Genomic DNA, 26315 nt, shown 5'->3' with positions numbered 1-26315 from the left:
CCTTCCTCATGGCCTGTCTTTTGTCCTTGCTTCCTTCAGTCCTTCTTTCCCTCCTTGTGTCTCCAGGGGCTTAAACATAAAACCAGATTAAATATTCAACCAACAATGTGATTAATCAGTATATTTATCGCCTAGCGACACATTGCAGGTAATAAAGCTCTTAGTCTACAAAAGATCGTTGCACAATAATTAGGAAACTTTTTGAAAAATATGCTTTTATTCTATAATAAACATTAACATTTTTTTTAACTCTGGTACAGAGAAACCACACAGAACTGCACCTCCTGATGCATCTGTAACATTTACGTCCAGAACCATCAAATCTCAAGATAAAGAGAAAAAATTCTCAACATCAGAAAATTATGGAGCGCCGTTCGTAAAGTTACATAATGAAAAATTAACAGCTATAATTTGGTTTATTTATCCTGCCAGATAAATAAAATGTGGCTGTTCATTCTTCTAAGCCATGTTTTCACATACTAGACATACTTTAATATTGAAATAAAAAGTATATTAAAATATTTAATATTAATTTGAATATTCAAACTAAATATTGAGCTTGTGAATTCAATATTTAGTTAGGCAGCTAAATATTTAGAAAACTAACTTTTGTTTTCTAAAAGTTAGAAAACTAACTTAGTTGGGAACCAAATATTTAGCTTCAAAATTAATATTTATTTTAAAACGAAATATTTAGCTTCCAAACTCAATATTTAGTGCCCATCTAAATATTTTAATTAAAAGTAAAATATGTAGTTTGTGTATTAAATATTTAGTTTTAAAACTATTGCAAGATATTTAATTCAAAAAGTAAATATTTTACTTCCAAAATAAATATTTTGTTTCAACAAAATACTTAATTAAATATTTAAACTTAATACTTAGTTGGAAAGCTAATTTCTAAGCTCAAACTTAAGACATTTATTTGGGAACTAAATATTCAGCTTCCAAACTAAATATTTAAATTAAAAGCTAAATATTTAGTTTGGAAGGTAAATATTTGGACATTTAGAAACATGAACACCCACGGTGTTTTTTTCTCTGACAGGCGAAATAAACCAAAACATTGCTGTTAATCTATTCTTGTGTAATTTTACAAACGGCACTCCATGCAAAACTAGAAACCAAATGTGGAAGAAATATTGGACTTTTTTGGTAATGAACATGACAAAGCGAGTCCGATCTGTAGGCGTTCGGTACTTCAGTCCAATCAGTCGACGCTCTGCGGATCCTCTGTTGGTTTCGGAGTCAACAGATACCGCAGAGCCCAGTGTAGCAGAGACGCAGCCACTCGGAACCGGCTGAAGTCCTGGTGGTTCTGATCCGACACTCTGTATTTGTAGGAGAACGGTCTGCCGTCGCCGTGGGTGCCCGGGATATTTTTCGGGGCGGGTCGGGTCTGTTTTGGACTGTCCTCGTTTCTGGGAGTTCCAAGGTGGGAGTCAAAGAGCCAAGATGGCGGACTCCCACTGACTTCTTCCTCCTCTTCTTCTTCTTGTTGTTCTGCCTCGCATCGCTTCCTCTTGGGCTTCCTATAGCTTTCCGGAACGGTGTCGGTTCCGTCTGAGGCAGGAGGTTCTGGTGGACTCTGGTGGACGGTGACTGCTGAGGAGCTCGGTGGGAAGCTGGCGGCGGGTTGGTTTTGGTAAGGAGGCAGGAAGCTGGGGACCGGAAGCTGGGTGCTGGCAACCGGAAGTCGGGTGCTGGTTACCATGGCAGCAGCGTCCAGTTTCGGGGTGGACTCCGGGGACGAGTCGGAGGTGGAAGGGCTGATTCCCAGAGGGGGGAACATGTCCCAGGGGTTGGCGGAAAGCAGGGCGGTTGGGTCTGGGAAAGGAGCGACGTCCTCCATCAAAAGAGGGCAACGCTCACCCGCGTCCCCCGCAGTTCCCGCACTCTGTACTGGATCGCCACCTGCAGGAAGGACACGGTAAGTACTTTCTCAGGTATGCTGACACAATATGGCACCGAATGGGGAGTTTGAATGTAACAATAGCTGTCAGATACTATGAAGTGGAATTAGGAACACGCTAAAAAATAATAAAGAAATAAATGCAAAAATAAAGTTGTACAGAATAAAGTCATATTACGATAATAAAGTGACTTTATTCTGGTAATATGACTTTATGCTTGTAATACTATGACTTTTTTCTTATTATTTCAACTTTATACTGGTAATATTATTTTATTCTCATGGGAGTTCATTCTTCCAATCTTTTGACTTTATCCTTTTGCTTTTTATATTTTATTTTTATTTAGTATGGCTCTCCTCCTCTTACAGAAAAGGATTAAGGCCACAAAATTATGACTTTTGATCTCAGAAGATTAAAGTAATAACTTTTTTCTTTTTACTTCAGTGGTCCTAATAATGTTCCAAACTCATTCATAAAATACAGAAAAAGCTGACAAGAAATAATTATTCAAATTCAAAAATACTTTTTGATATTCCGCTGTTTGGCGCCCCTATGAGTCTATACAGTGCAATACTGACCTGCCGGTTCGGTTATCTGCCACTCCACGTCCTGCACAGAGCAAGCCTGTCCCTTGCTCTCATACGGAATGAGAAGCAGCTTCGCCGGGAAGGTGAAGCTCGGTTCCCCCTTGTACCTGACCCGGTCCAGGTCCCATCTGGTGCAGTTCGGAGGCGGAGTGTAAGCAGAGGTGGAGGGTCGGGGGTTCCTGAGAGCCAGCAGTCTCTCCCGGATGTCCCGCAGCAGTGTCTGCAGGCAGTCGTGCTGCCACTCTCCTAGCAGTTCGGACAGGTCCAGTCCGGTCTGGCTCCGCTGGGAGTCCTCCTGACCAAGAAGGGACCTCCAGGTTCTGCAGATCTTCATCCGGACCGAGGCCGAACTGGTGCAGCAGGGCGTGTTGTCTTTAACCGGACCCGCCGCGGTGGTGGCCAGCTCCCCCACTGACAGGAAGAACCGGCTCTTGGTCTGTTCCGGGTCCATGTGGAACCGGAGCCGGTAGTCCTGCAGGCACACGGTGGTGTTCAGGAGGCTGCTGAAGCACTCCCGGTCCTCCTTCTCCTGGAGCTGCTCCCAGGCAGAGGCGGTGAGCACGGCCGGGATCTTGAGCTCTCCGTCGGACAGGAAGAGCAACCCCTTCGGGCCATCGGAGCCCCGAGCCTGGGACTGGGTCATCTGACCCACCCCGATGACATGAGCCCTCAGCTGGCTGCCCGACTCATCCCCGTTCCCGTAGCTAAGGATCAGATTCTCGATCCAGGGAGTCAGTTTGCTCCAGGGAGGCATTTGTGGAGTTTGTTTTCAGCTTGACGGAGTGCGCCTGCGATTAGCTTCCGACAGGAAAGTAAGCACCTAAAATAGGTTCCTCCATAATAACTTGTTCAAAAAGCTTTTTTAAAAGCTTCGTTTAGAACATCAGTTTACAAACAAAACAAGGCAACAATATTAATACGATGTTTATGATTTCACAGATTGAGTTGCATGTATTCAAAATAATATAGTATAATATGCGACACAGAACCAATTACGGAGGTTTACAACAAATCAAAGTTATTAATAAAAGTACAAAGTTGTTGAACAGATTTACTTTGATCCAAAATCAACTTAGGAAATTTTTCAGTTGTCATAAATTTGGATTAAGTTTTAAAAGTCTGCATTTATGAACAACAACAAAAAAACAACAACATAATTATTAATTCAAAATTCTGTTTTAACTTGTTCGCATAAGTGAAAAGAGTGAAGACAGAACAATATGTGTACATTGCAATATATATATATATATATATATATAAAGTACATTTAAGCTAAGGCTAATTTACCAGTGGTATTAACAGTAGTAATAACTAACGAATAAAGTAGTGGAAGATAAAATAAACTGTTGATGTTCATATGAATCACAGGACTAGTTTAAATAACAATAAATTATACCAGTGATTTTTTTCACTGTTATAATCTAGAGTGACTGACATTATCTAGCTCCGCGGTGAAAACTCAGTGGGGAAAACCTCTAATAGTCTTCAAACCTAAACTGTGAATGGAGTTTCTGCTGGGAAATATAACAGAGCTATATGTGGAGCGCAAAAGAAGACTGGGTTTATCTGAATATTTGACAGAATACCGGGAACATTTTTGTTTTTATTTTCCTTGCAAGTTTCTTTAACATTGTAAATACCTCTCTAAATAATGGATGAATAAATTAAAGTCATGAGTAGCAGCCAGCTGCTGTATTATTTATTTAGTTATTTTATTTTTACATGAAGTTTGCACTAAGCTTATTGGTGGAACGCTTTTACCTGAACTCTTTCAGCCCATTTCAGGAGACGTTCAATAATATAAGACAAATGCATTACACAAAATTGTAATAGCATTTTTATACAAATTTCCCACCAATTATTAGTGTAAATGGGTACTTTTGTTGAATATTTATATGTGCTGATAAATACACATTTCATTTATTATTATTATTATTATTCTAATTATACATTCTGGTGTACATCTCGTACAGTTTTGTCCTATGTTCCTGAATGCAGCATGTAACACATGCCTGTAACGTCGACTTCCAGCCTTTTGGAGCGATTCGTGGTCTGAGTGCAGTCCGAGGCACTCCCTGTGCCCAAAAATACAAAAGCACAAAGAAAACTTCAGGTAAGACTTTACAACAAGTAATTATTCTGAAAGAAAACTGTAGCAGGTTGTTTTAGCCCGTGTCGGAGCCGTTTATCTAAACTGTAGATTGTTTTGCTGCTAGCGTAGCTTTTCCTGCCAAACTTGATTTAAAAACTGGTTACTTTAATACGTTCCAGCTTGCAGCACCTGTATGCGCTGCTTATAGAAAATACATCTTTGTTATTTTTAATAGTGGTGCTTTTACAAAGTATTCGGCTCGGTAATAGATAAAGATACTAACAGCATTAATTAGCAAACGTTTATGAAAAACAATGTGTGCGCTTCTCTTGACAGAAGGAGACCTGTCCCAAGTCCAGACATGCCGAACTCCACATCCGGTGATCCCGGTTTGACGGTTTCGGATCCGCAGCACTCCCAGAAGCTCTTGAGAGTTCTTCGGACCTTCTGGCAGGAGCAGAGCTTCCACGATGCGCTCCTTGTGGTGGATGGAGAGGAGCTCCCTGTGCAGAAAAACATCCTGGCTGCAGCCAGCCCTTACATCAGGTCAGACATTCCTGCACACAGCTGGTCGGACATTTGTTGTGTTTGTGGCAGCAGCATGATGGGTGTGTTCACTTTCATTAGCTGGGAGTGATTCCAGGCAGCTTTTATTTCATGTTGTGGCATATTCTGCTGTGAATAATTTCATTTCAGGACCAAACTGAACTACAATCCTCCTAAAGAAGATGGGTCAACCTACAGAATTGAACTGCAGGGAGTCACCATGGCCATCATGAAACAGATCCTGGACTACATCTTCAGTGGGGAGGTGATTCCCAGCTTTTTATCTTAAAATGCACTGTGTTCTCTCATTAATCTGGTCAATCTACACATGATTATGTTAAAAACAAGATATTGAGGTCAGAAAGATGGAAAAATGAGTGCAAAGATGTTTTTGTTTTGGCCTACTTCAGTGATGTCCAAAGTTGTTGCTCCTGGGGACAAAACGGACAAATTTAAACTACTAGCAGGTCACAAAATTCATGAAATTTAAAATGCAAAAATTTGTTTATTGTGACTTTACTGTAACATACAGATTTTTATGAAATCTATACATTCCTAAAGATCCAAAACTTAAAAAAAAGACTTTGGACTGTCGCTCCTACTGACAGTCATTTTAGTAACTGATAAATCTATTGATGATTTTGATGATTAATTAATTGGATGGAAAAAAACGTTTCATATAACCCTTTTTCATATGTTGACAAATACTATGATTAGTCAATTAATGAAATAATCTTGAACTAATTTAGTAATTGATTAATCGTTAACTGGAGGATACAGACTAAAAAAATGCCATGTGGTGAAAAAAACAAACATATTCAGAGCAGTAGTTAAGAGAAAAACTGTAAGAAAAATATATACATTTTGCATTTAATATAAAAGCACCTTTGTCTGTAAATATGTTTCAGCCAAAACTCCCACATGGCAGTTTGAGTTTCACCAGGTTCAGATTTACTAAAGGAAACATATTTATTACAGTTTGGGCAGCAAAATTTGTATTTTCTTATTTAAAAATGGAATTGAATAATTTGTATATTTGCATCTTTTAATGTTTTTCTAATAATGTATAAAAAAGCTTAAGTGGTTCAATGAAAAATATGTAGAAAGTGGCATTTTTCTCTTTGATTAATCATCAGAATAATGAATTAATCGATCACTAAAATAATTGTTAGTTGCTGCTCTAATAATGTGTAATGTTAGAATTTTTCAGAGAAGCTGAATTTTAACTGTTTTATTCTCTGTAAAGCAGAATCATGAAACACCAGTACAGCTGTTGGATTTGTTTCGTATTCCCAGATCAGCCTGAGCGAGGAGACCGTCCAGGACATGGTGCAGGCGTCCGACTTGCTGCTCATGACCGACCTGAAGCTGCTCTGCTGCCAGTTCCTGGAGAGCTGCATCACGGCGGAGAACTGCATCGGCATCCGCCTCTTCTCGCTGCATTACTGCCTGCAGCACGTCCACTACGTCGCCACGGACTTCCTGCAGACGCATTTCCGCGACGTGGCGCTCACCGAGGAGTTCAGGGAGCTTCCCCACAGCCGGCTGTGCGAGCTGCTGAACATGGAGAAGCTCAACGTGGGCAACGAGAAGCACGTGCTGGAGGCCGCTGTGCGATGGTTCGCCCATGACCCGGACGACCGCAGGGTGAGGAAGCGTCACGTTCTCCATAGCTGATTTCCAGCTGCTGGGCCTGTCAAGATGATAAGTTTTGTTGGATGTTAATGTGATAAACGATAATATTGCCGTTTTGAGTAGGGATGCACCGATTGCAATTTTCTGGCTAATCACCAAGTATCGATCTTTGAAAAGCCTGACATGCCAATTCCAATTTTTTTGTCTGAAATGTTGCTAAATACAGCAAGAAAGTCGCTGAGTCGGTAACAGTGGGGTGACGATTAACTGCAAACTTGCAGGGATGACCTGGTGGGTCTGTCGATCACGCCTCATTTTTAGGCATTTGTTGAGGTAAATAAGATCAGATTGACTCCGAATGTAAGTATCAGCTGATCACCAGTCTTGCAAAATTAAGGAAGTTGGCGCCAGTAAATCGGTACGCCCCTAGTTTTGAGACAGTTTTCAGGTAATATATTTATAATGGTATAATAACGCAATAACACATTCTCAAAATAAATAAGCATTACATTTTATTGAATATTTGACACTGGAACTGGAATACATTTTAAATATGCAAAATAACTAAATAAGACAACAAATAAAATGAATCATGTAATGTCTGTAAACAAAATTGTCCCCAAAAATGGACTAGTTGAGACCAAAGCACCAGACTGAAGACTTTTAACATTCAACTTTTGGTAGAAAGAGAGAAAAGAGAAAAATGATAAATAATAAATTCATCACGTGATTAATTGATTTATTATGACAGGCCTAGTTGTTTGCCTTCACAGTTTTTTGTTACTGTGTCTTCAGGTCCATATGAAGGAAGTGATGTCGGCCGTGTGGATGCAGGGCTTGGACCAGAGCTACCTGAGAGAACAGGTGCTGTTGCAAACAGCATTTTGCACATTAGTATCTGTAGATTCTAATGTGCCATTTCAAGTTTCTAATCCTCAATAATCTGAAGGTTAATTAATGTTCTAAGAATAGAAACTGAAAAAAACTGAAACACTTTATTCCTCCATCACCTCCAGCAGACACTGAACTGCAGCCTTAGTTTCCTAGTAATCATTTTCACACAAAGTGATGAAGCTTAATTAGTTTTTGTGTTTTAGATGTTTATTTTGTGTCATGTGATCAGTCCATGGCAGAGCCGCTGATGAGGGAGGTGGTCAGGGAGTTCTGCCAGAAGGTTCTGACGGAGGATCCGCCGCAGGGCGAGGCGATGCTGACCGCCTTCAAACCTCGAGGTTACTCTGAATGCATCGTCCTTGTAGGAGGAGAAGATCGAAGGTAGGAATCTGTATTTTCATCTTCAAGGTGGAACACAACTTACTGCAGAACTACACAGTAACACGTTGGGAGCTGTTTGGGTCCACTAAGCCTGTCTTAATGATTGGAAATTAAAAATACCTCATTAATTTTCATTCACATTAGTATGTTTTCAAGAGCAGTTTTGCTGACAGAGTCATTATGATCTATTTTATTAATGGTTTTGGTTATTTGTGTGTTTTTATTTTTTGTTTTTGGTTGTCATGTTTTATTTTTGACATTTAAAATCTCTTCCAGTTCCAGTGTCAAGTGTTCTTTACAAAATTAAAGTTTATTGGTCTTGGTATAGATCATTTATTTATAGATCAATATATTTCCATGTGCATTCTAATTTTATTTATGTATTTATTTTAAATATTTATTTTGTAGTTAGTCATTTTTAAATCACTAACAATGTCACAATTATATATATATATAAATAATTTAGAAATTTTGTATTGTTTATGGTTACATTTGTATTTATCAATATTTAACACTTTTGATGGAGTTGCTGTCAGCATACAAGCAATTTCCTCTTGGGGATCAATATTCTATATATATATTCCACTCTTTTATTATGCTATTATATTACTTGAAAATGGTCTCCCAGCAACAAAATTGTGGTTTAACACAGTAATTTCTGTACAATTTATAACCCAGCAACACGAAAAAGTTAATTCGGTTCAAGTCATTCAGTTATCCTTGTTAACTTTGCACTTAAAAAAACACTTCTTCCTTCCGCTCAACTTTCTAGTAATGTTCTTGATCCCATAATCGTGAAGATCATTTCTGTATTAAATATCCCTTTTTATTGGTTTTGTGTAACATTTGAGGAACAGTTGAAATATCACAATATGTGTTTACTTTTTGAACGGAATTATTGACAGAAACTTAATTTTTAAAGGATACTTTGTATTAGGGAGGTGTATTTCAGATGTAATGCGGTCAGAGACCTCCGTCTGATCGACTGTTTCACTCTGAACAGAACCAGGAAGCCGACCGCCATGACGCGCTGCATGTGCCCGCTGTATGACGCCAACAGGCAGAAGTGGATCGAGCTGCAGCCGATGAGCGTGGCCCGTCTGGGCCACGGCGTGGTCGCCGCCGGTTAGTGCTCCATCGGAATCTGTTCCGGAATAGAAAAGCTTGCGATTAATGGTTTTTAAAATTAAAATCAGTTCCGATGGATTAACTAAAAATAATAATGTCCGCCAGACCTTCTTTTAGTGCTGTAGTTTGTCCGCCGTCCAGCAGGGGGCGCCGCTGGGCATCCTTAAGCGAAGCCTTTGATCCAGAAACAAAGATGGCGGTGGGATAACAGAAACGGTCGGAACAGAGTCCGTCGTCGGATGGAAAATGCACTTTATTCGGTTCTGTTTTAAAATATAAACACTTGACAAGCTCATTAAGTTAAGTTTCATGTTAATAGCGGTCATTTAGCCGAGCTACGTGACGGAGCAACGTCAACCTCTCATTCAAAGATTGTTGATGTGCTAGTGCTACGAAGACGAGGTGACAGATGTGGAGGAGACATGATGGAAAAAGAACATGACGCCAATTAGCAATGTTGATTTTGAGGTCTGTCGTGAGTTAAAACACTTCGTGTAGCGAATTTTTAACATTTCTTCAGAAGCACAAAAGTTCTGTCTGAATATGTCTGTTCATGGGCAATTAAGTGTTTCAAATAGCGTCACCTAAAATAATGACCTAAGTCTTTTTTTTCGCCAAACAAATGAACAAAAAAAAAAAAACACCTCTTTCTTTTCAAAAGATGTTTCAGGCAAAAAAAAGAAGTTATTATTTTAGGCAGGTGGCGATATGTTATTCTTTTCCTTTCGTATTTTATAAATATGTCTTAAGTTTGTGAGGAAACTGAACTTTTCTGTTTATTCAGTCGATATTATATATATATATTTTCATTCAGCATATTGTTAAAAATGGAACCCTTCATGTTATGGAAATACTGTCGGCCCTCTTAATACAAGAGAAAACTCTGCTTATCAATTAACCGTCTGTCGATTTAAATTAGACGAATTCATTAATCGATAACTTGCATCTTTAGAGCAGAGCAGCAGGTGGGTGGTTGACGTGGCTGTTTCCTGTGTGTCAGAGGGCTTCCTGTTTGTGATGGGGGGAACAGATGAAAACGGCACGATCCTGGACACTGGAGAGAAATTCGACCCGGATTCCAACTCCTGGAGCCCCATCCCCCCGATGCTGCAGGTACCGACAGCTGCTCCTGGTTCATCTGAGAGATTATTCATCTACAAGCTGCATCTGTCTGTCCACTGCTCTGTTGACAACCTCCATAGACGTCCAAATGGCTTGTTTTTGCACCTTTTGACCACAAGGTGTCAGTATTGCTTTTAAAGTCAAATCGCAATAAAAAGCAGCAAACTCTTAATTTAGTCTAGTTTCTTGTGCAGTTATCTTAGTTCCAGCAAAATCTAAGAGTTTTTGGTAGCTCTTTATTTGAAGGGGTGTGCATAAGATTGATATCACACTGTCATGAACATGGATTCTTCAGACATGTTTATGACTGTTGTCATGAAGTGTCACTAAGTAAATGACAGTTTAAATGCAAAGTTAACACATTTAATTGACTTTTAATGCAGCTTTGCATTAAATGTTGCATTAAATTGTTAACTTTGCATTAAAATAATTTACAAATGTTGATTACAAAGTACTACTTCTGCTAGCAGATTTTCTCACTTATAACAAGACATTTTTCTTTGTTATAAAGGAAGAAATCTGCTTGTTAAACTAGTCACTTTTAAATCAATATTAATAAATTATTTATCCAAGACAAGTTTCTATAACTTGTTGAAAATGTACTTTTAAGTTAGTTTTGTCTTATTAAGATGTTTGCTGGACATAAATACTTCATAAGATTCTGTGTTTCTGCAGTGTTGGCACTGATTTTTACTGACTTTAGCACCTTTTTCTTTCTAATTTGGTTACGATGGGAGTCACAGCTTTCCCAGTTTTAAGCACCTTATCTGATCTTCAGTCAGCCAGTTTTTACACATACATACTGGCTTTAAATAAAATCTATTTCCTGTCTGATGCTTGCAGCCTCGTCAGAACTTCGGCGTGGTGGAGGTGGACGGGCTGATCTACGTGCTGGGAGGAGAAACCGAAGACCTGGCGCTGACCGCGGTGGAGGTTTTCGACCCGCATTTCAGCACCTGGAAGATGCAGACGAGCATGACGATGATGCGGAAGGTAACCGGGGAGAACTTCTCTTCTTTCCAACGTTGATTCAGTTCTTTGAGATTCACTGACATTAAATTTTACACATCAACACAAAATAAGATCAGGATCATTGCAAAACCTTGATTCTTTAATATTGTTATTCATTGTGTTTCAATTGAATTAGTTGTAAAGGTAATGTGTTTATACATATAATTTCATTAAATTACCAAAGATAATTTGTTGAACAGAATTTAAATATCAGCTTTGTTGAAGTTTTCTGCACACAAACCAGGAATTTGACTTTGGTTCCACCTTGTTCTCAATTTCAATATGAATATGTAAAAGCAAAACCAAAAGACAAGGTTGAATTATTTACAGTTTCTAAACTTTTAATAATTTAAAATGAACTTACACACAATAAAAAATTAAATAAGTAAATAAATAATAAACATATGACAATAAATATATATTATAGTTATATATATATATGTATCAATCTTTCTGTATATATTCAATCTTTCTGTATATATATATATATATAATGTGTGTGTGTATACATACATGGTGAGCATGAGCAGTTATGCTCATGCTCACCATGAAAGTTCACCTCTGTGACCTGCAGGTGGCGCTGTACCACCTCTGAAGAGTTCCTGAAAAAGGAAACATTACTTATATTCCTTTTTTTCTTTTTTGCAAATCAAGTATTTAATACTTCCTAAATAAAAATAAACTATTTATAGACATTAGCGATTACAGAAAAATGTTCCACAGTCACTGATTTAAAAACAAAAAATCCCACAAAAACGTAAGAGCTACAATGTGAATCAGTGACATTTGTTTTCTGTAATTTCTGGTTGAGTGTGTAATTTCTTATTCTTGCATCGTCTGTCAGAAACATGCTGTGCAGCAGCAGCAGGACGGTCTCAGGGTCCAGTCAGCATATGTGTGGTGGTATCTTATCATATTTGTATTCTGCTTTTATATTCGTTTCCTTTACTTCTGTTCTCTGAACTTGTTGTTCCAGCTTAAGATACTCTTAGAGACGTTTCTTTTCTGTTTCTTTGTAATAAAAGATAATTATTGTGACGGAACGGCTTCATGTTAGGACATCATGTGAACTGGCACCACGGACTGCTGCTGAGCTTTACAGCCTTACTTTATAAAACTATGACCAACATGAGGTTGTAACACTTTCCTATGATTTTGTTTATTTCTGAGCCACTCAGACGAGAACTAGACTTTAGGACACAAATTAGTCTAACAATGATCACTTTAGATCGCTATTGTGAGGTGAAAAATGCCAGATTTAATTATTTTTTAAAAATATTTAGATTTACCTTTCGCCAACAAGAATTATTTCAGCAACCCTGAATCAATAATTCATGCAAGGCTGGGATTTTAACGCCTTAATTGTGATTAAGTACATAGATTTTAATACATTAAAAACATTAACACAATTAATCGCTTTTTTTAAAACCGATATACAAAAGTCCTGAGATGGAACTTTTGTGTTATTGTGTTTCTAGTACACCCATAAATATGATGCACAAGCAACATCTGCAAACGACAGTAATGGACGTCAAATCTGCTTCGCTCGGACCACTGGGAGTTATTTTCTGGCACTATTTTCGGTCCCTGACCACAACACAAGAAATGTTAAAAAAAAAAAATAAATCTGGTCAACAAAATGAAAAACAGTTGATGACCCAAAAAGTGTGTTATATTGTCTGTTTGTCTTTTAATAAGGCAGCAGCCCAAAGGCATTTTTTTTGTTTTCAATCTTTAATGATGTGCAGATTTCATTTAAAAAATGTGTTTATTGTTGAGCAAGTACATAAAAAATGTTTCTTAATGAATTTTGTGCCATTTTTGGAAATGAGTGCTAAAGGTTTGGGCAATGTTGCTGTAAGTACTTGGATTTTTAACAGTCAATAACCAAAACAAAAAATTTGCAAAGCAGCCAACTAAATTGGTTCTTTAAAAATTATCTGTAATAATTAACTTATCAATCAGGTTTATTTGTATATTACATGTCAGCAACAAGGTAGTTCAAAGTGCTTTACACCATAAAAACTCAATTATAAAACATCAGAAAAACAAAGTACAATAAACAATTGAGAAACCAGAGACGAACATTACATTTTGATGAGTGCCTTCATCAAAATCAACACACATCGAAAATGTTGGTCAACGTTTCATTTACTACGATTCAAAAGCAAATCTGAACAGGTGGGTTTTAGTCTAGGTTTAAAGGCACTCAGTGTTTCGGCTGTTTTGCAGTTTTCTGGAAGTTTGCTACAGATTTGTGGAGCATAAACGCTGAATGAGGCTTCTTAGGGGAAGCTAAGTGCAATAAATGCTTTCAAAATTAGTTAGACAAAACCATTACTTCTGCTTTTAGCAGACGTAGCGCACCACTGCTGTTTTTGTGTTTAGTTTTAGTTTAGTTTTTTAAGTGTGTATTCTGCAGCTAACTAAATAAAAACACAGATTAAATTTTTTGCCGTTAGGTGGGATGCTATGCCTCGATGAATAAGAAGATCTACGCCATTGGCGGCGGCTCCTACGGGAAACTCTTTGACTCTGTGGAAAGCTTTGACCCAAAAACCCAGCAGTGGACGGGCCTGTGTCCTCTGAAGGAGAGACGGTAAGCGTGACCCCGTCAGGTGACCGTCTGCACATCGGCCTTGACGCCATGCAGAAGCACGAGTTGCTCAACAGGAAATGAAATGAGGCTTCTGTCGCAATTCTGGATGGGTTAGCGTTACCTTGAGCAGCGCCACATCCACACTGACACATGATGCTGCTGCTGGCGAGTCACGCTGCATTCAGCCTGGAAAACTCTTCTTCTTCTCATCAGCTGTGGCGTTGATGCAAACCAGCAACCGAACCAGAATTTTGGGTTTCAATCATCATCAGATTCTTACCTATTCAAGCCGCTGTAGGTTGTTTTTTTGAGGGGTTTCTTTGAATAACCACATCCCAGCTCATATCTGTGGTTTTTACGTTTCCTCCATAACCTGATTCACACACTCACTTACTTTTGTCTGCACTCCTCTCATTAATGAGGCTGAACTTTAAGGTCTTGTTTTTAGTCACTCATCTTATCACTTCAACTTTAAAATTGAAGTGATAATTTTTTTTATAGTTTCTTGAAGGAGGCAATGGTAACAAATGTTTCTGGACGATGGATTGTCCCTGAAGTTATTGTGATAAACAGGATTGTTTTCTGAGACCATTTTGAAGTAATATAATGCTAATGGCATAAAAATGCAGGAACACATTATCAAACATTATCAAACATCAATAAACTGTAAATTATAATCTACATTTAACACTTCAACATTTTAACAAAACAGAAACAACAAACTAAATGAATCACGAAGTTTCTGTAAACAGACTGAAGACTTTTATCATCCAGATTTTTGCAGAAGAGAGAAAGGAAAAACAATAAATAATGCAAATGAAAATTATTGAGCTCTGTTTAATTTAACATGTGATTAATTGATTTATTACTTATTGAGTGTTTTGAAGTTTTACTGTGATCTGGGTTGTTAAACAAAAAATACTCAAATCTGTTTAATTTCTCTAACTTTTGCAATCAGAAATATTCAACCTCGTCAATTATCAAATTTTACTCCAACCTAGATTCAGCGTTGATTGCATTCTTTGAGTTGAGAGAAACAGAAACCAAACAGTGCAGGATGTGGTGACTGTGTGTGACCGTTTGGTCAAGATAAGTCACGTCACAAGAGTCAGCTGTTTGGATTTCAACAAAAAAGAAACTTATATTTTGCCATTTTTTAGCTAATATTTGGACAACATATCAATACGTAGGCCTCATCTTCTGCTAGAGCTGATTTTAATAAATCTTTTCTTGCTTTCTTTTTATAAAAAAGAGATTATAAATGACAGAAAATATTTTCAATATTATTTCTATCTCCTCTGTAAGTTGCACGACAAAGTATTAAGGCCATGCTATGAGAAGCTTTAATTACAAGAATATAGTCATAATCAGTGACGTGCGGTGAGGTTCATAACTGGTGAGGCAATGATTTAATCAAAATCAGATTTACAAATAATTTTGCTGAAGGGCAAAAAGACAATTCTTCTACATGTGATGCCGCCGTAGAATAACTCCGTTAACTTGATCAAACTTGGACATTTAGATATTATTAAGAAACCGTTAAAGTACAACTCAAAACCACGTCTTTCTCGCTCTCTGTACCAGCGCAGCAACGCGCAGACTCGTTGCCATAGCAGCTGACGACGCCACAAAAAACACTCAAATATTTTTGCACCGTCTTAAACAAAGTCAAGCAGAAAGTTAAAGCACAGCATCCAGTTCAGAGGCAAAGCGGTACCAAGTACTGAGGAAATGTATGTAAATTTCTGATTTTGAAGACATAGATAAATAAATCTGTTAAATATTCTGTCTCTCTTTATTGTGACATTTATCAAACAGAAATATCTGTTAAATATGGTCTAAAAAAGTTAAGTTTGGTCTGATCTCACTTCAAACATTGAGAAAAATATTTGTGTCATTTTATTCAGTTTCAACTATGGAAAGATTTGGTCTGTTTATGAAATTTCGGAACATTCTTTGTAGGCCATGAAAACCAGGAAGACATGTTAGATATGTGTGTTGGTATTTCTGTTTTTTGACGCACTTTGTCCCGCTCAGGTTCGGTTCGGTGGCCTGCGGCGTCGGTCAGGAGCTCTACGTGTTCGGAGGAGTCAGAAGCCAAGAGAGCGAAAATCCTGAACAAAGACAAATGATGACCTGCAAGTCTGAGTTCTACCACGACGAGATGAGAAGGTCCAGTTTTAAAAGCTTAATCCAGCTTGTGTTTCATGTTTTAATGTGAGTTTGAATTTAGGCGAGTAAAAAACGTGACTATGAAACGGAGGCGGTAAAAACGTTGTCAAATTTTCCCCCTTTTACACTGAAACTGGAAAAATAAAAATAAGAAGCAGCTTGGCGTCTGTAGGCAGTGATTAAATCAGGGGTGTACAAACTTTTTCTGTTATGTAACTTTCGTAACAATTTTTTTAAAAATCTTTGTTGAAACTGTCACTATGTTGAGTTTAATACAAGACAGTTTAATACAAGACAGATAATCCGTGAAAAGATTGAGCTCCTCTGCCTCCCAGTGTTACCTAGAAACAACGAATCACAGCTAGGAGGCGGCTCTTAATGCTGCCTATCGGTGTTGTGTACAAGCTGCTCATTGTGCCAACAGAGTAGCTCTCTGCTACGCGACTGCTAGCACAGGATGTCATGAATGCTGAGGCTAGTTAGCGTAGCCTCTGAAGACGTGGATAAACAGTTTTATCGTAACTGTAAGTTATTTTCAGACAAAAGAAAATTTTTCAAAATCGTTTTCTTTCAAATAAAAAAAACTTACGAAATTTTAACAAAACTTTCTCAAATACGAGTAGCAATTCATAATAAAATTACTCGAGTAAAAGCAAAAAGTACAGTGTAGTAAAAACACTCCTAAATGTATTTATTTATTAATTTTTTTCCAACAAGCTGTTGAACTTATTGTGATTGAGTAAATGAAACCAGTTACTACCCAACTCTGCTAACTGGGTTACGTTCTGAGCGTGAAAAGTTGACGTGTTTTCTGAACGTTGTGCTTCAGGTGGATGTTCCTTGACGACCAGAACCTGTGCATCCCGGCCAGCTCCTCCTTCGTCTACGGGGCGGTTCCGATCGGGGCCAGCATCTACGTGGTGGGAGACCTGGACACGGGTCGGTAAAAAGAACAGCAGGCGGTGCTTTCCAGGTCGGTCGCTTTGCTAACCCGTGGCTTTTTTTTTGCGTGCGTAGGGACGAGCTTCGACTACATCCGGGAGTTTCGGCGCAGCACCGGGACGTGGTTCCGCACCAAGCCCATGTTACCCAGCGACCTCTCCAAAACGGCCTGCGCCGCCCTACGCATCGCCAACTGTCGCCTGTTCCGCCTCCAGCTGACCCAGGGCATGTTCCCCATCAGGTTGTGATTCCTGGCACCCCACGGCTCACTGCTGCCCCCTAGGCCCTGATCAGGGTTACGGCGTCACAGAAAACTATGCGTTGGGGATCGTGGATCTTTACCGTTTGACTTGACGAGACTAAAACTCATCAAAACAAGTTTTTCATGGTGAAGGTTTTCCCTTTTTTTTTTTTTTTTTTAGGATTTTTAAATATTTTCTATTTAACTTGGGACTTTATCTTTCTGTTCTTTTACAGATCATTCCTCATTGTTTTATATTTACTGATGGGTCGGGGAGAGATTGAACACTAATATCTAAAAAATTATGATGCTCACTTAATTTAGAGGAGATTTTTAAGGAACTTTCACCTGCAGCAGAGGTAATCTTTTAGTATTTAAGTGATATTCCGAAAATGATCCACATATTAGATGGTAAACATTTTAAACTAAATGTTAACATTTATTTAATTTGTTCTAGCTGAGGCTTGTTAAACTGGGATGGAGATTTATAGGTTGTGGTGCTTTTATTTTTATACAAAATCTTTTAAAGTGACGCTTTTAATGCAGCTTCACTCCAAAAATCCAGAGAATCAGAAAGTCACTGGTTGCTATGGCGATTTCCCAGAGAGCAATGGAGGCCAAATTTAACCCTCAAACAAAAGGCTACTGTATAAAAACTATGTGGTGTCAAAATCAATCATGGTCCATGAATATCAGAACCTTCCGGTGGATAAACTTGTACATTTTTATACATCTACAAGGTTTTAAAAAGAAGACAAGACTATGGTTTTATGTGGCTCAATGCGAGTGCTGTGTGTTCTGGAGGAATTTGACAGAAAATTGTAATTCCTACAACAGTGAGAGACACACAGGATGAAAGTAGAAAGAAATATCTATGTTTCAATTTATAAACTGTAAATGTGGAGACAAAGCTGTAGATGTGAAAGCGGTTTGAATAAAAAAAAACTTCTGAGTATTTTCCAGGGTAGGAATTCAGCCAAGCCTGATTTTAAATAACCTATCATTTTATTTATTGAATATGAAGCTTTTTTGATTTGAAATCTATATTCTTTCTTACTTGAGCTGCTGATTTAGGACAGTTTTATGATTTGAACCCAGTTTTATTCTGTCAGGATTACATCCTTTTCTGGAGAGAAAAGGTATCTGCCTCAAAGGTATCTGGAGATGTGAGGCACATTTGAAAGATATTGATGGATTCCCCACATATCTTGAAAATAAATTTGTTTACCAGGAAGCAGATGTTTATTCAAAGCGTTTAAATGTGGATATTTTTTTATTTGTGAAAGTGTTGGTGCTTCCTGCTGATAAGATGACGCTGTGTTTCCAAATGATACATCCGGACAATTATGTGTACACCTGATTATTGTGCAAACACACCATTTGTAGCGTCGTCACTGTTGATCATTCATAGTCGCTGAGTCGTGAACATGTTTGATCAATTTAACCTGCTGGATTTTCTGGAGGCTCCCAGAACTTGTTCCTCCAGAGGAAATCAGTTCCCTGAGGCGGAGAGCCTCGCAGACGTCTGCTTTATGAGAATGAATCGAAGCAGATCGACATTGTTCCACAGTGCCAGATGTTTCGAATATTTGACTGAGAAGGAAATCTTGTTTTTAATCTTTTGAACAACATTCAGTCAAGGAAAAATAAAGTTCAATTAAAGAAACAGAAAGTGATCCCATTTCTGTAAGAAAACAATAGTGGTGTGAAGGAGCACTTTGTGGCTCTTTCCTCACAGTCCAGTATTTACAGTAAATATACTGCACTGCATCACTGTTGTCTAAACAGAGCCTCACTTTTCACAAAGTGCTGAAAACAAAACACTGGTTTTGTTTTTGTTTGAACACAGGCATTTTCACATAAACATCACCTGCTAAACATACTGCTTTGTTATCCATCCATATGACAGCAATTTAGCTATAAATTGCCACCTTTCAGAAATTAAAATAAGGAACCCTCACCGCTGCGCATGTTGCTCTGCTCTCATGGGGTGGGATGGCCGCTGCAGTGATGGACAAGGTTTTATGTTGGTGTTTTTTGTTTTTAAAAAGTTATCCATAGAACAGTGGTTCCCAAAGTGGGGGGGTGCAAGAAGCGGCATGGATGATTGAAAAAAAAAAACAGTTACACAAAAGTGTTTCACTGTAAAGATGGTTTGTAGTTTGTTTTGTTGCTGCAACCTGAAGTGTGAAATAAACTTCAGTGGAGTTTGAAAACAAAATATGTGTTTAGGTTTATGTCTGGTTGAACGATGTGTGTGCCCAGTTGCTTTATTTTTCTTTTTTAGGTGGTTGGGGTTGTTGTAATCCATAGGGGGGGGGGGGGGCAGAAAATCTTTGGGAGCCACTGCCATAGAGCAACCGTTCATACATAGAGTACTCCAGTCAGAGTAGCATACCTTAAACACGTTTAATTAAGCAAGTGTAAAATGTATTTGGTAAATTACTCGAGTAACTGATCATAACACCTAATTTAATTATCAAAATGTGTCCTCAGACAGGGCTCAAAAAGTATTAAAGTTGTATTAAAGTTCTGGTATTGTAAACAGTATTACTAAAATATTTATACAAATAAGGAGCTAGGTTTGGATGCTGGTTCTAGACCAAATTTACCACAGGGGCCAGTGTAGTGAGTGTCTTTAAAAAAAAAAAGAATGAAACAAAGAAACAGAGCGATATTTCATCATTTGATATAAGTGAGCCAAAGAGACACTTGTGTCTCCAGAGATACAGGTTGCAGATCCTGATCCAGCAGATAGAAAGTGTGATCCTATCTCAGTACAGCAGCTAATACATTAAATGAACACTGAATTAATAAAAGATGTCAACATTTCTTAATAAAACAAACAGAAAGCTCTAACAAACCTTTTTAAAGTAGGAAATATTTATGTATTTACTGTTAATCTCTTATGATTTGTTCTTTAAATGGACATTTGTATTATTTAGGCTGATACGGCCATACATTGAATAAGCAAATAATCGATTATTTAATAATCAAACCATAACCGTTTACTAAAACCATAATAAAAAACTTAATCATGGCTAAATGTTCTGTGCCATATCAGCCACAGGAGATGATTGAAAGAGACTCTGGTGTCTCTTTTCGTTGTAACGGGTCTGCAGTTCGTCTCCTGATCCATTCTGTCTGACGTCATGCAACACACCGCGCCACCACGAACACATTTGTTTTAATTGACAGTATTCATCCTCACTAACATGTTCAGCCTGGGATTTGAGTCTTCCCTCTCACGTCTGTATCTTTACGAGAGGTTTTGCTCCTAAGGACATGATGGTATCGGGATGAGGACGTTTTAAAAAGACGCGGGTTGATGGCAGCTCACCGCGCCTGCGTAGTGTCCGTCTCTAGGCAACCGTTAAAGCTACGGACAGCGACGGTCCGCAGCTCTCTTTGGGGTCCTATTTACATCCCGCCACGACAATTTAGCTGACCTTAATATATCCTGTGTTTTATTTTGGTCATTATTGTTACAATTAGTCTTGATATGTGTGTGATAGGCGAGCCTATATACATTTATAGAAATACGGAACAAATCGCGTCCCATTTAACAGCCAAATACGGGACGATTCCGTATTTTAAGGGACGGGTGGCGACCCTACATATGGGGTGAGAAAATGTTAGTCAACACGCTAGTTATAACCCATACGAATGATAGCAGTTAAGTTAACATTAACATTTCAGCATATTTTAATATAAAAACTACTGAATACTAAACTGATTAAATCCATGTTGGTCAACATGCTAGTGATACCCCACAAGTCTCAACCGGAAGTGATTCGCGCCATCTTTGTAGGTCAGATGATGTGGACAAGCTGCCTCCGATCTCCTACTATTATGTAATTCACTACTTAGTGAACATAAAGAGTACATACACCACAGACGAGCTTTGCGGCCTGAAATTCATAGATGCATACTATCAATGTTTCAGCAGCTTTGCAAAGGACACAGGAACTCTTCGTGTGAATAACAAGGTTCTGGTGACTGGCAGAGTAAGTAGAACACACGGAGGCTACATGTCTTAGCTTACAGATAAAAGCTACATTAGCTAAGCTAATTTTGCTAGTTCGGCAGTATTTCTCTTAGTATTACTCAGAGGTGGGTAGACTACTCAAAAATTGTAACTGAGTGTTCAAATGTGCTTATTGTTTATAAGGTATATAGGAACAATATTTACCTTATGATATTGTCTAAGCTTAAATAAATTAGACAATATTTAGTTTAGATATTATCTAGATCTAAGCTTAGAACTTAGACCTAGTTCTAAGCATGTCGATTGTTTATTGTTGTCATAGCAACTCCTTAGCAACTGTTTTGACAGTTAATTATTGTACCTACCAAGATGGCTGTCAGCTACAAAGCTCGTGGAAGTGTGATGTTACACGAGAGCTTTGTATAGACTACAATTAGCTAACCTTAGCATCAGAACCGCTGATTCGGGGGCACTTTTAAATGTCTTCACTATTTCTGTTAGCTCATGCTACCACTTATACGCCCTGCAAGACTCCTTAAATCCAACACATTAGAAACATGTTTTGTATGTCCACTTTAATCACCCCTCAGATCAACAGACACTCCGTTTTTCTCTCAGTACATGTCTAGACAAGTGATTAAGGAAACAGGATTATAGAGTGTAACGTTACAGGAGGGGATGGGTTTTAATTAAAGCGAGCGGTTTAATCCATCCAACCCGGGTCATCTGACTGCATAAACAACCAGTTTAAAGGAGTTGATTGAAGAAGCATGCTGCTAGAACTGTTTAATCCCCTAACTTTACTATCAAACAACTCTGTGCATTTATAGTGTTGTGGGTCAACCGTTTTGCCCTTTGTGCAACAACCAGGTCCGTTTTTACCAGTTCTGAGTCCCGACCATGAACCCCTTAAGTTTCACCTTTGGACAAATGATGAGAGTTTGTTAAAAGTTTAACAGGATTTAATGACAAAATGATCAAATGTGTTAACAACCGTACAATAGGAACAGATACAGAGTGACATTCACCGTCGCAGCGCTGGGCCACACTTAGCTCACCTTATGGATGAAACCAAGTGAGGCAAAGATTGTAGCGCATGTTTAGCTTTTTATCCTTTTCTGCAATCTGTACCCTCCAAGGGTTGTCTAATCAGTTTCAGTCTGTTTATGTATGCGTGGCGTCAGTCATACAAAAACATAGTTGTGTAAGCTGTGGCATGTGTGTGTCAGCAGATTAAAAAGTAGACTAAAAAAGATAGAGAAAAAGATAGTATCTACAACAATAGACTACAATAGAAATATATTTTATTGGACCATAGTCCAATAAAGTATATTTATATATAACAAGTTAAAATCATAGAATCAAGTCACAAAAAAAAGAGTAAATAACATGGGATGTAAACTCTTATGCTATGTACAACCTTCTCATGCTGGTTCATGCACTGTTGTGGGATGGCATTCCATTCAAAAATTGTCAAGTCAGCCACTGTGGTTGTGTTGGTACTTGTGACACAGTCAGACTGAATGCCTGAGGTGGGACGTACTGGTTGAGGTCAGATCAGAAGACTGGTCATTGTAGCTGCCCCAGTAGACCGATAAATCTGCTCGGTGGTGGCAAGTGTTGACATCTTGCAGTAGAGATTTCTTTTTGCACCAAGACTATTGAAAAATATCATCCATGTTTCTGTTGCAGTTCTACCCATGTTGTAATGTTGCAGAACACAATCATTTTTGCAAAGTTTAAACTGGTATTGATCTGGCCATTTTTTAAAATAATTTTTTTACTTTAATCTAACCAACTAGATAATAGATCCATTCTATTAGATCTTATGCTGTGACCCGAGGTTAGAGTGTTGCAGTTAAAAGTCAGGTCTCCAACATGGCGACGCCCATAGACATTGTTTGCAGTACATCGTACAAACATAGTTTTAGGCTTTACTTTCAGTAAGCAAACACCATTTAAGTCTTTAAGTTTAGAATTGCAGATATTACACGCAACATTGTTTTTAGATGAATTCGTACATAAAGATCTCAATAAATAAACATATTTCCATCACAGACTAAAGGAGTTGCCATATTGTAGTCCGCCGTAATACTAGTGATAGTCAGAGTTTCTTCCAGTTTCCCAACTGGAAATCCAACTTCAAAGGGCAATCCAGTTGATTCTTCCCAACTGGGAAGTCAGAACTTTCAAGTTCTGAGTACAAGTGGAAAGCAGCATCAGAACCAAGACAACAGAGTTCCAGTTAAAAAGTCAGGATCCCAACATGGCAACACCCATAGACGTTATTTGCAGTAGTTCTTGCAAACATTATTTTAAGCTTTCCATAAGCAAACACCGCTTTTAATTTGTTCAGGTTATAGTTACAGGCGCTACATATAATATTGACACTCTTACATGTGTGCGTTGTAAAATAAACTTTTCCACCACAGCTTACTACTGTTGATTCGAGGAGCGGCCATATTGAATCACAAAGTCACTCTTAAAACGTTTTAACTGGGTAGCAGTTGGAGTTACTCCTATTTTACAGTGGGAAATCTGACTTTCAATTGATTTATCCGACTAGGAAGTTGGAATTTTACAGTTCTTACTACAACTGGAATGCAGCATAAGTGCTGGTCAGGACAAAATTTGAATATTCTGCCAGTATGACTTTATATTCACATATTATTATATCAGTAAATAAAATTATAGAAAAATACATCGTCTGACATAGAACCAATATGATGGCATATTACGGCCGTTGTAGATAGAAAAAAAAAAAGAGTACATTTCTGCCAAAAAGATAATTCTGAAATTTTGAGATTAATCTAAAAAATTTCTAGAAAGAATTTTGAATTTTTTGAGATTTGAAAAGTTGAATTTTTTTTTCTTTTAAGACTCAGATATCCTCTTCACTAGCCCCCCCACGCCCCCCCCCCCCCCCCCAAAAAAAAAATTCTAGCAAATTTAAAATTTTTCAAACTAAAACATTTCCAAGTTTTTTTTTTCTTGGCAGAAATGTACTCCATCTTTTTTCTTTGTACAAATGCCCTAATATTTTGCCGAAAACAAATGCATAGAAAAATTTTGAAGAAAATTAAAATGATATAAAAAAGGAAATAACTAATAATAATCATCATCAAAATATTATTAATAAGAAGAATGAAGGTAGGCAGAAATAGAAAATGGCGAATAAATCATAACAATTATACAGTATAATTAATTTTCTTTAAGTCAAATGAAGTTCATCAAACAAAAAAAGCTCTATTTGGACTCTATGATGAACGTAAGAAGAGATGGATAGATGACCAAGTGAATCAAAAAATGGAAGGACATTTGCATAGTGTACATAGAGAAGGATGAATTGCAACAAAACAATGTGTTTAGCAGACGATGTTCCTGTGAAAACTTCAGCGTTCAAACTGAAACAAAAACAAAACACTTCATATGCTTTTCAGCAGATTGTGAATTTAATCCTCTGACGTCAATGAAACACTCAGCAGAAGCCACTTGTGACAAAACTTCCTCCTTAGAACAAATTGAAGCAATCCCATGGCCTCTTTCAGGTTTTTACAGTTTCCTCGCAGACAGACAATCACAAGGTGCCAACAAGTGAGCCGCTGTTTAGACAACAGTAATGCAGAGCAGTTTTTACTGTAAATGCTGGAACGTGTGGAAAGAACCACGAGGCACTCATTTAAACTGGGACATTGTTCCATCTCAGAAACTGGATCATGTCTGTTGCTTTTTTTTAATCAAGTTTTTTTTTTCCTCTGCTGCAAGTTGTTAAAAGACAAAAAGCAAGATTTCCTTTCCAGTTAAAGGACATTGTAAACATCTGGATTATTACTTTAGAAGAGCGTTGTTCTGCCTTGTAAACAAAATTTATTACCAGTCTCATTTACTGATTTTTGTTAAGATATTGAAATTCTATACAAATTTCATGCAAATGTGCCTGAAAATTCCAGGTAACTTTTATCTGGAATAAAAGTTCGCTGTTAACTTTTTATGTCTCTCACAGTGGTAGGAATTACTGTTTTCTGTCAAATCCACTCAGAGTGCAGAAAACACACATACAACCTCTCATTTGCTCCCATCATATTTTTGCTATTTTTTTAATGTTTTATATCTTTTTTCAAAAATCATGTAGACGTACAAAAATGTCTTTATCCACCAGAAGGTTCTGAAAATCATGACTCATAAATGATCTTGATACCACTTATAGTTTTTATACTATAAAGTATAAGAAATGGCTTTTTAATTTCGGCCTTTTGGGAAATCGCCATAGCAACCAGTGACTCTGCATTTCCTGAGTCTCTGAATGGATTTTGGGAAATAAGTTGCATTAAAAGCTTCACTTTAAAGTATTTTGTATAAAAATAAAACCTTACCACAACCCCTAAAACCGTCCTGGTTTAACAAGCCTCGACAAGAACAAATTAAATATAAGTTAATATTTTGTTTAAACGCATTTATGATCAAATATGTGGATCATTTTAGGAGTACATTGTAAATATCGCTTAAATCCTTAAAGATAAACCGCACTGCAGGACACAATTCCTTAAAAATGTCCTCTAAATTAAATGAACATCATAATTGCATATATGTGTATGTATTTATGAAAGACAAACAATAATTTATTTCGAATAAAACACAGACTGAACAGTCCTGTGCTGTTGATGATATCAGGGACAGTTAGCAGATGATACATTTCTATAAAAAGTTGGGAAAATAATAATAATGACACAGTTTACAGATAAATTACATCAAAGCAGCCCTGCAGACATATCCCGTCATGAAAACTTTTCATGAAGTGTTTTATAATTTCCATGATTTCCTAATGAACATCTTGTGATGCCTGGCATTCCTCACTCTTTCCGGCCATCTTTCTTGTATTCGCTGACGCACTGAGCGCTGACACAACCTGCAGATATTCTGGCCTGTTTGAACCTGCAGCACCAGACAGCAGGAAGGATAGTCAGAGCTTCCGTAAAAGATGCAAACAATGACAGAACGGAAAAAAGATGGTTCCTATTGGGAATCTCAGGTAAGACATTTGTTGTTGTGGCCTGGGACCCCTGA

General features: G+C 37.8%; 2 protein-coding genes across 4 annotated transcripts; one reads left to right on the top strand and one right to left on the bottom strand.

The window, feature by feature from the left end:
* Positions 1-850: 850 nt before the first annotated feature.
* On the bottom strand, positions 851-3285 carry acd (ACD shelterin complex subunit and telomerase recruitment factor). Its single transcript, XM_028003859.1, has 2 exons — positions 2492-3285; positions 851-1914 (listed from the first exon to the last, which is right to left on the bottom strand). The coding sequence occupies exons 1-2, from the start codon at positions 3252-3254 to the stop codon at positions 1211-1213; spliced, it is 1467 nt and encodes a 488-aa protein (XP_027859660.1). The 5' UTR covers positions 3255-3285; the 3' UTR covers positions 851-1210.
* Positions 1811-19210, top strand: gan (gigaxonin). 3 transcript variants are annotated; one of them, XR_003593728.1, is made up of 15 exons: positions 3173-3312; positions 4474-4613; positions 4929-5138; positions 5289-5403; positions 6435-6785; positions 7569-7637; positions 7897-8048; positions 9052-9173; positions 10177-10289; positions 11142-11291; positions 13772-13908; positions 15946-16080; positions 16910-17019; positions 17098-17410; positions 17500-19210. XR_003593728.1 is itself a non-coding variant. In XM_028003821.1 (14 exons), the coding sequence occupies exons 3-14, from the start codon at positions 4954-4956 to the stop codon at positions 17268-17270; spliced, it is 1812 nt and encodes a 603-aa protein (XP_027859622.1). In that variant the 5' UTR covers positions 1811-1930; positions 4474-4613; positions 4929-4953; the 3' UTR covers positions 17271-19210. The 3 variants fall into 3 exon arrangements, 2 of the variants coding, with proteins under 2 accessions (XP_027859622.1, XP_027859612.1); XM_028003821.1 differs by lacking the exon at positions 3173-3312 and adding an exon at positions 1811-1930 and having other exon boundaries at positions 17098-19210; XM_028003811.1 differs by having other exon boundaries at positions 17098-19210.
* Positions 19211-26315: the final 7105 nt, after the last annotated feature.

Source organism: Xiphophorus couchianus, chromosome 2, assembly GCF_001444195.1.
Source record: "Xiphophorus couchianus chromosome 2, X_couchianus-1.0, whole genome shotgun sequence".
NCBI classification, from domain to species: Eukaryota; Metazoa; Chordata; class Actinopteri; order Cyprinodontiformes; family Poeciliidae; genus Xiphophorus; species Xiphophorus couchianus.
This window is presented reverse-complemented; position numbering and strand designations above follow the sequence as displayed.